The 10,548-nt window shown below is 37.8% G+C and overlaps 1 protein-coding gene across 1 annotated transcript; it reads right to left on the reverse strand.

Moving 5' to 3' along the window:
• Positions 1–4,876: 4,876 nt before the first annotated feature.
• LOC131146432 (plant intracellular Ras-group-related LRR protein 9-like) lies at positions 4,877–10,183 on the reverse strand. The gene is made up of 3 exons (XM_058096042.1): positions 9,318–10,183; positions 5,941–6,107; positions 4,877–5,860 (listed from the first exon to the last, which is right to left on the reverse strand). The coding sequence occupies exons 1-3, from the start codon at positions 10,056–10,058 to the stop codon at positions 5,212–5,214; spliced, it is 1,557 nt and encodes a 518-aa protein (XP_057952025.1). The 5' UTR covers positions 10,059–10,183; the 3' UTR covers positions 4,877–5,211.
• Between the last annotated feature and the right edge of the window lie 365 nt (positions 10,184–10,548).

The raw sequence follows: 10,548 nt of genomic DNA on the forward strand, positions 1-10,548 counted from the left end.
AACATCCTAAAATTAATATTTTCCCAATAAAATTTCAGTATTATCTTACCTAACATATTCTTCTCAGTCCAAAAATACCAAAAACCTAATAAAACTGAAATTAACTAACTTACCCAAATTTTGGGATGGTGCCCAAGTAGGCCTAATCAATGATACACTCCAGTAGATATGGAGAGAATCTTACTAGGAGTAGCATGACAGCTTCGGATCGTCGAACCGGTGAAGAACTGGCCCAAAAACTTAGAGAGAAGAGGTAGGGGACAAAATGTAAAGAGAGAGAAAAGGATTGCATGCAGGTTTTCTCGCTGAAGACTGGAGTTTGAACTATTTATACATTTGCCTTCATCGACGAGGCCAAGTAAAGAGTTCGTCGACAAACACTTATTCATCGTTGACGAATTTCAGGTCCTGAAATAACCTTCTCAGTAATTCCTCATCGACGAGACACGTGTCCCCGTCGACGATCTCAATAAGCTCCTTTGTCAACGAACATAACTCTGTACCCCCTTAAAAGTTTCCTTTTTCTTTCTTTTATTTTATTATTTAATTGTTATAATTCACTGGGTCTCTACAAATATGCACTCATAGATGATATGAATTTAATGCTCAGGTGAGATCCAAAATGTAAACTATCTAAGATGTGTGAGTTTATGTATATGTGAGAGTTCAACCTTTGATTCAAGACAAGATATTTAACACACAAATAATCAAAGGAAGTTTAACACAATCCAAATCAAATATCTCAAGGATATTCTAAATGTAAAGCAGATATTTTGGATTGAAACTTGCAAAAAAAAAAATATCAAAGATTATATGCAAGCTTTCAAGTCTTGCAATTTGAATGTCAAGACTAGCAAGCTAAAAACAAAATCTTCCCAATCAAATATTTATATATGAAATATTATGAGAAAGATTAAACAAGCAAGAACTCTCGAAAATAGATTTTCTAGTTAGTATGAATATGTGAGAGTTTCTGCCAAGGAAATGATTTGAAGTGATGCACAATAACTTAATCAAATCTCCCTACACTTTGCAATTGATTTGCAAGTTAGGGGAACAATAAAGAAGATCTCTCTTTGTTAAAAATGATTTTTCAAATAAGGTGTAAGAGAGTATGAACAATTTTTGCTTGAAAAATGGTGAAGTATAAGCAAATAAAAATGTAAGAAATTGAGAGAATATTGTGCTAATATATTTTCTAATCTATAGCTAATTGAGGCAAATGAGAAGGTATAAATAGTTTCTCCTCAAAAAGTAACCATTGGGACTCAATGGGGATTATTAAAAATATTTTAAACCAGTTTAAACCAAAAAAACCCATGTTATCGTAGTTAAAATTATTTCAACTCTAGAGTTTCGGGTGCCCGAGCCATAGGTTTAGTCATCTGAACACTCACAACAGGAAAAGGCAAATTTGAAGTTTGTGTGCCTAAAAATAAGTTTGGTTTGCTAAACTAAGGCGATTTTCCAAAAGACCGCGATTTGGTCGCCCAGTATAAAGTTCGGTATGCCGAACTCATGTGCTTGGTCGCCTGAGGCTATTTTGAACGTGAGGTTCAGGCTACCGAGTTGGTGGAAAAAGTCAGAGTAATGGTTCGGTCACTTGTAGACGCTATGGTCAAAATGGTTCGGTCGCTCGAAACCAAGTCAACATTCTGACTAGTCAAAGGTTTAGTCACTCAAAGTGTTTTGAACACTATGGGTTCAGTCGCCCGAAACCTCACAATTTTTACCCTTTAAGTCTAGACTTAAGCCAATTAATTCCCTTGATAATATATGTTATGTTGGGGACTGTGTTAAGTGCGTGTGCAAGGACCAAAGGTCATTTTAAGGTCTTTTGAGTTAGTCTCAAAAAGCTGACGTCGGTCGATTAAACCCTAAGGTCACTCTATGGTCTTGAGCATTAAAACTATCATGCATGTTATATAGTTATTACAGACCATATTATATTACAAACTCAAATGAATTGAATTTTATTACAACAATAAAAGAGTCTTCATTCCCTTTTCTTCTTCAAGAGCCATATAAAGCTTGAACTTTATGGTCTGTATGACTTCCTTGAGTTCCTACCAACAGTGCATGCTTAGGATAGACCTATTCAAGAGACTCAGTGCACGGGTGAGAACCATTGGTTTTGTCATAATCAAAATGGGATCAGACTCATAGAGTCAACAAATATAATAATCTAATATTTTATATATATATATATATATATATATATATATATATATATATATATATATAACCTGATGGTTCCTAAAGCTTCTTTAGGAACCTTTGATTTCAATTTCAAAGGCACCCCCAATAGTTGTTTCATCTCTCTCTCTCTCTCTCTCTCTCTCTCTCTCTCTCTCTCTCTTCTCAACTTTTTCTCTCTTCTCAATTTCCTGGCGAAACTTGCGCCGATTAAATAATGGAAAATATACCTGGGTTCCAATTTTAGTCACCAACGTTTTAACTGAAGTGGATTCGTCATTGGGACGTCGTAGGAAGGATTTTTATAGTGTTGATGAAGGATAAAAAATGTTAGTTGTAATATACAAAGTTTATTATAAAGTCATGTCAATCTCTATCAACGTAGGCTATTTACTTGGCTATATCAATATGGAGTTGAGACCAAGTAGAAGGATTTTTTTTTTTTAAGTCTTTGGAACAAGTGTTTGACCAATTTTCTTAAATTGGGATTAAAATTAGAATCATAATCGAGACACCCTAAAAATATTTGAATTTGATTTTTATTTTTTATTTCGTCTGGAAATTTTTGAGCGAAACTTAAAGATCTTTGGATTGGTTTAATCATTCCTTGATTAAATCCATGCCCAAGAAATCAAAATGGAACCAAACTAGGTGTTCTTGATTATCAATGTTTTGTTTAAAGATTCCTCCAAAACCTATTTTTGAGGCGTCAGTTTCAACAATCATCTTACCTCTGGGATGTGGAAAACTCAGGACTGGCAACGATTTAATTTAACTTTTTATTTTTCTCACTATATCAGTATGGAGTTGAGACCAAGCGGGGGGACTTTTTCTAAATCTTTGGAACAAGAGTTTGATCAATTCTCTTAAATTGGGATAAAAATTAGAAACATAATCGAGGCACCCTAGAAATATTTCATCCGGAAATTTGTCGGTGAAACTTAAAAAAGATGTTTGGATCGGTTTGATTAATTTCATGCCCAAGAAATCTAACCTCCATTTGAAACAATTTCATTTTGTTTTGAGAAACGACTAACCCATTTTCTTTCATAGGGTTTGAAAATTTGAAACAAATTTCTTTTGGGGTAATTCCTTGATGGTTGCCAGCGTGATGGGTCTTCATCGTTAGATGAATAATTAATGTCCACGGCGCATCCTCTCATTCCTCTGGTGTATTATTCATTTGAGTATGAAAGGTGATGAATCCAGTTCTGCACCAATTCCTTCCAAATGTGCATACGTTTCTGCCGTCAGATAAATAGGAATAGCAGCTTTTTTGGTTGTTTTTTTCTTTCCCAACTTTTCCCCCATAAGCCAATGCTACTGGTTGTACATTTATTGAAGCCAGAAACTGGAGTTACAGTTGTTGGCACGGAACTCTCTTTACCTGCTTTTGTTGGCATTACATGGAATAGAGCAATACTAGAGGTCACCGAGAATTTGCTTGCATTGGTTGGAGATCTTGTACATAGTTTTTCCTTGATGGTTGCTTGTGCTTTTTATCACTGCTATTGAATGGGATACCGGGGCGCCCATGCGATGGGTCCAATAATGACCACATCGACTGCGATACCTCAGAATTTCGATTGATCAATCAAGTTGTTTTAAGTTGGATTGATCAATCAAGTTAATAAATAAATATTTTTAAAAAAATATTTAATCTAATCATATAATATATCTTATGAATTACATATAATAGTTAGCATTTAAATATTATATTATCCTCAATTATTTTAATTAATTATTTATTAAATGTTAAAAAATTTATAATCGGTAAAAATTCATAATAAATTTTTAGTAAATTTTTGTGTTGAAAAATATAATACATAACATAATGGAATAAAATAATGAAAAAGGCAAACTTTTACCAGCTTTTCTTTGAAACCATTTCCAAGACAGAAAAGCCATGTGCGGGTGACCCAGAAGTATTCTTTCGACCTTTTTCGTGGTGGGACATTAGGATATTATTTGGTGCGTAGGAATGCAATAAATTATTTAAAAAAAAAAATGAAATCGAATTTTTAACCAATCACTTTGTCAAGGATAAAAGCAAACCAGAAAATCCATGATATACCTAATGGGCTGCTTTTTATTTTATTTTATTTTATTTTAAAAAATAGATGTGTACAACACGAGGACTTCTTAGAGATTCCAATCCTAGTGCTACTTTCGCCCAAGCACACTTAATTATGAAGTTTTGATGAGATCCAGGGCATTAGTCTTGTATGATTGCACCCACATAATGGACTGCTTACCAATTGAAACTAATAATAAAAAGGGCAACATCACCGAGGTAAATATTGAAGAAAACTATATCCAAGAACTTTCAAGGTACAGATCAACCCTCAAGAACCTACCCAAATAGAAAATAGTTAGTAAGGTCAGACTATCTGTCTTCTGGGAGGCAAAACTTGCTGACCTCCCCAGGGACAAGCAGAGGCTGGTAGGCGCAATTAGTCTTGTACCAGCACCTACACTTTCAGGAGTCCCCTTGACCGAAAGCTTCAACTCACGTATGCACAAAAATGCTAGAAAATTATTTCTGGGATATCGCAGTCGATGGTCATTATTCATCTAACAATGAAGACCCATCACACGGGCAGCCCGGTATCCCATTCAATAGCAGTGATAATAAGCACAAGCAACCATCAAGGAAAAATTATGTGCAAGATCTCCAACCAATGCAAATTCTCGGTGACCTCTAGTATTGCTCTATTCCATGTAATGCCAACAAAAACAGGTAAAGAGAGTTCCGTGCCAACAACTACAACTCCAGTTTCAGGCTTTATTAAATGTACAACCAGTAGCATTGGCTTATGGGGGAAAAGTTGGGAAAGAAGAAAACAACCAAAAAAGCTGCTATTCCTATTTATTTGACGGCAGAAACGTATGCACATTTGGAAGGAGTTGGTGCAGAACTGGATTCATACTCAAATGAATGTCTACAATATTCAACAGATGCATACACCATCATGCGAAAGGATTTCTCAAAGAACAATTCAGTGCATCATGAAATTATAGCTGCTGATCAAGAAATGGGTCTTTAGGAGATTTCCCCGGGGATCCCAGATAACCCGAAACGCTCCCAGAAACACCAGAAACAAAATTATTCAACCACGACGTGCTGCGTGATAGCCAACCAGTCTGTGTCTGTTCTTTCATTTCAAGCACGCTTCTCTGTTCTTCCTCCACCAGCATGTCAAGCCATCTCTTGGCCATAAAGACTTTGACAGCCTCAACCCCTTGATTTACTACCTCCATTGGAGGAATTACAAGAGGGTTTTGGTCCAGGTTGAGTTTGGTCAAATTATCAAGCCGGCCAAATGTAACAGGAAGGGCACGGATCTGATTGTTGCTGAGATCAAGTTCCCTGAGATTGGTTAAATCACCAATTGTGTCAGGAAGTTCTGTCATGTCACTGAAATTACTGCTCAGATTGAGGATCTCCAGATTTGTCAATCGTCCAATTGCATGTGGAAGACCATGGAGTTCATTGAAGTGAGCATCAAGATGGCGCAAAGATCTCATGTCACAGACAGAAGAAGGAAGGGACCGGATTTTGTTCAGCTGGACTGAAAGCCTCCTTAGATTCGCCAATTCAAAGCCAATGTTCGTGGGCAAGTATGTCAAACCATTAAAGCTGACATCCAACTCAATCAAGGATCTGGACCAATTTAAATGCAAAGCTAAGTATCACCAAACACCCACAACAAAAACTTCGTTTCATGATTAAACCAGAATTACCTGCAATGAGAGATGCTGTCAGGTAGACTGCTTAGCTTGTTCCCAGATACATCTAGAATCTTCAGATTAAGCAACAGACCAATGGAGTCAGGCAGAGCCTCCAAAAGGTTCGAAGAAAGATAAAGCTCCTCAAGGTTTTCCAATCCAGCTATTGAATCAGGAATAACCTGCAAATGGGTAATCAGTCATCAGGAAGAAAATATGAAAAGCTAAATGCCTAAATCCCAAGTACCATTTGCTTATACCAGGACAAAAATACACATTCACAAAGCAGCAGAGGAGGATAAGGAGGCTCTCTGTTAGCAAAGTATCACACACAGAATTTGTTCAAGGTTTCCAACTGCCCCATTTTTTAGGGGTGTGTGAGGGCATTTTTCATTTTAGGTTTCAAGAATAAAAAAGGCATTTACTCAATCATGTATACGCAAAAACATATAAAACACCAAACTGCAAAATAAATCATTCAAGTAACCAAAAAGTAAAAACATGAAAACACGGAAGTCCCCATTAAAATTATAACCAAATACCTTCAAGATGGTAGTTCGTGAAAGCATATGTGTGCACAATTGCACATAATCTAATAAATATTTCCTGTAAAAAAGACACAGATTTAACATGTGAACAAGAAGCAGGTTCACAAACAAAACATGCTAAACATCAATTGCTCATTCAGGCTCAATTATGAGCTTGGACACACTTGAGCTTGACTAGCTTTCAATCTAAACATGAGAATTGAGAGAAGTTCAAAAGCTCATGAATCTGCAAGCGGAACTTCAAACACCTTTTGCGGTGTTCAAGAGGAGAATAATAGGATAATATTTGAAAGGTAACTAACATATTTCCAGGTGAGCAGAGAAGCAGAAGGATGCAAAGGAAGTTGATCACTTAAATAAGACCACTGTTTCACCTTCTTAATTGGGGTGTTTTCCCTTATCTTTGACTTTTATGTACTACATGGGCCGATCCACCCTAGTTTTAATTTATTTAAATAAAACTGATTATTTACCTTATCTACCAGCAATAACAACAACAATAAAAAACTTCAACAACCAAAATAATCAAAGAGCTTCCAGACTCGAAGTAAAGCCCAGTCTCCAAATAAACCCATATATTATTTGCAGATCAGTAAGGTGTATCCTGAGCATCTGACATTCGATAGGCCCCTTCAATGAATGTAACGCCCCGAACCCGCAAAGTGGAGCTCGGGGTGTTATGTCCTCCGTTCACCTATCTCTGATACCATAAATACCAATTACGCAGCGGAAAATAATTAAACATTTTCAATTAAAATACCAAAATTCTATACCATACATCCCAAAAAGTGTATCAATACACTTTATATTACATAACCAGGAATTAAACGTAACTTTTAAATACTTCATATCTTACAATCACTCATAATTACCAAAAACTAAACTTTGCTCTAGAGCTAGCTAAGCTCGATCGCCAGAAGGTCCTGAAAAATGAGTTGTATATTGGGGGGAGACACTTCTCCGTAAGGTGGAATAAATTATAACAGTGTGTCGCAGATGAGTTTTAGTGTATACCAAATATATTTGTTTGTTAATCAACAACAATAACTGCTAATACACTTATATATTATACTAACACATACATAACAAATATTTATAGGCGAGAGTTCCCGAGGATTGGAAAGATTACACGTACATACATGTAACGTCCCTTTACTCCGATACTGTTTGTAACTTTACCCTTTTTATTTTGGGTGTGGCTACAATTGATAATTATCAGGGCACTCACCTTACTCAGTGAGCTCTCGAACGGAGAGTTTTATTTCTTCATAATCATTAATGCATTTTAACTTTACGCACATGTACTCACACACACTCAACATCAATCATTCCCCAAATATTCACGTATACACGTATCATACATCATAACAGAACACATCAATATTCACAACACATTCAATTCACATGCGCATACTCACGCCCACAGTAAACAATACACATACTTCACTTCCTGTGGTTCTTAGGGCATCCCTCCCCATCGTTCCCTCTACGTATTGAGCGTCCCTCCCCATCATTCTTAGCACGTACTTCACTTTAGACATGCTACACTTTCACGTTAACCTATTCATGGTAAATCAGTAAAACAACTTCCTGCCCAGCCACGTTTTACCTCATTTATATAAATGACAATATAATGACTTCCTCAAGTCCTACCAACGTTATATTGCGATTTATATCATGGACAATATAACGACCTCCTCATGGCCTACCAACGTTATATTATGAATTACACGAATAACCACACAATCACCCAAATGCACAAGCTTAGATACCATAGTGACTCACAACCAGCTTATTATAAAAAGTTAATCCCATTCCACACGGTTTGGATGTCAATCATACTGTTACATACTATTAATAAATAATATACCCTACTCACATTGGTTTTTCCCCAAATATGAATTATAATCAAAACCATCGTTTTCAAATATCTAACCCATTCAGAAAATCATACATATATACACATGCTTATATACTTGAATTTAATCGGTTCAATTTTAATAAAAAACTGGTATAATTTATTCCCCTTATTTGTTCCTCGAAGATCTGCCTAAAACTTTCCAAAAACCTTGAACCCTAGCTGCTCAAATCTACCGAGGATCGACGACCCACGTACCGGGAGAGAATCGTAAAGCACCTGAGAGTGTTCCAAGAGGCTTAGAGGAGAGAGAGGGATGAGGAAGAAAGAAAGCCTCCAAACCCCAACTTTTAGAGAGAGAGTGGGTGAGTTAGAAATGAAAAAGAAAACATAACTTAACTTATGGACTCTGCCGCCGCACGAAACCGTCGACGGTTTTTCTGAGTCCCACAAAACCGTCGACGATTTGGTCGTGGTCAAACCCATTTTCCTTTTTCTTATTTTTCCTTTGCTTCATTTATTTTCCTTTTCTTTTATTTATTTTTTCTTTTATTTACTGGGTTCGGGTTACTACAATGAAAGTTAAACAAGGGTTCCCAAACGGCCAAACCACAGCCACTACCCTCTTCGCCAAAACAACCCCAAGGAACCTTTAACAAAACCTGGTGCCCTAAGCAATTAAATCTAACACCATCGTCCTCAAAATAAGGTGGATGAAACAATATATTCCCACACTTAAATTTCCAAGGTGAAGTACAGCAATATTCATCCATTACCAAAGCAACTCGATAGTCATATTGACACCACCAAGCACTGTTTTCTCAATTATGTAAGCTAACTTTATAACCCAAATGTTCAATCTCATAGAAAAAGGGTTCCACCAGGCACCGTTTTCTCAATTATGTAAGCTAACTTTATAACCCAAATGTTCAATCTCATAGAAAAAGGGTTCCAAAATCCCTAAGTCGAAGCGAACAGAGTGTCACCTCAAGCTGATTAGAAGACAGATTGAGCACAAGCAGCCCATGAAGCCGCCCGAAGGCCTCTGGCAAAAAGCGCAGCAGCCGCCCCGAAAGGTCGACCCGCTCGATCCCCTTCCCCAACGCCTCCTGCAATAATCCCACAACTTCCTCATTCACCTCTTCATTCGCCGGCAGAAACTCCGACGACCCCTCCGTGGCCGCCGCATCGTAGATCTTCACGAGCCTTTCCTCGGCCTCCTTCAACAGCTTCTCGTACGCCTCGTGCATCTCGTCCAGCTGCACCACCGCCTTGCACGCCTGTTTCTCCTTCTCCGCCGCGAGTCGGCACTCCTGCTCCTTATCCGCCAGGTGCGACCGCCACTGGAGGCGGTCGATGTCATGCGGCCGAGGGGACAACACGATCTCCTCCAGCTGCTTCGCCAGGTTCGACTCAATTTCGAGGATTCTGGCCTTGGCGGCGTCGACGGCCTCGTGGTCGGGGCGCTCGCCGAGTGTTTGGAGGACGGATCGGGTCTGGGCGACGTCGGACACGGCGAGGGTCATGGAGGCGATGACGTTAGGGTGGCTGAGGTGGGGCATTTGGTCGGCGAGGTGGCCGGAGGTGGAAGGGTCGGACGGCGGAGGGGTTGGCTGTTCGACGTCGACGTAGTAGGGATCGGAATCTGTGGAGGGTTTGGGACCGACGTGGGGGAGCCGGGACATTACGTAGGAGAGCATGGGGAAGGTCTTAGGGTTTGGATCCATGGCTACAACAGAGAGAGGGAGAGGGAGAGAGAGAGAGAGAGAGAGAGAGGGTTGTTTCTGCGGAGTGGGAAGGGAAGAACCCGGGAACAGGTAGAGTTGGGTGGATAAGAGACCTGAGGATGATCTCATCATTTTAAATTTTAATCATTTTATTATCAGTTTAATGTCAATTTAACTTGCTTCTCTTTTTTAAAATTGTTAAATAAACCTTTTACAATTTGAGGAAATTTTTAGTTTACCTTTCACTGTTTGTTTTTTTTTTTTTTTTAAAGAAAAATTTTAGTGAACTTTTTTGAAATTTGAGGTAATTTCAGTTTACCTTTTAATGTTTAAATATAAATCTTTGGTTTAAATTAAGAGAAATGCCTACAATTTTTATTTTATTTTATTTTTTTTAGGTTTTACATGGAGATCAAAGATTTAAATTTTATTTAATAAAATAATTCTTATGATTATTCGATGAACACTAAAAAATGTGCACACCAACTAT

The sequence above is a fragment of the Malania oleifera genome, chromosome 13, assembly GCF_029873635.1.
Source record: "Malania oleifera isolate guangnan ecotype guangnan chromosome 13, ASM2987363v1, whole genome shotgun sequence".
Lineage (NCBI taxonomy): Eukaryota > Viridiplantae > Streptophyta > Magnoliopsida > Santalales > Ximeniaceae > Malania > Malania oleifera.

Bases quoted from the DNA above. Each gene is read 5' to 3' on its own strand.
- LOC131146432 (XM_058096042.1), bottom strand. From the start codon at position 10,058: ATGGATCCAAACCCTAAGACCTTCCCCATGCTCTCCTACGTAATGTCC. The intron at 6,108-9,317 runs GTGACACTCTGT...ACCCATTTGCAG, and splicing joins TGTCTTCTAATCAGCTTGAG to GTTATTCCTGATTCAATAGC. The intron at 5,861-5,940 runs GTAATTCTGGTT...AAATTGGTCCAG, and splicing joins GACAGCATCTCTCATTGCAG to ATCCTTGATTGAGTTGGATG.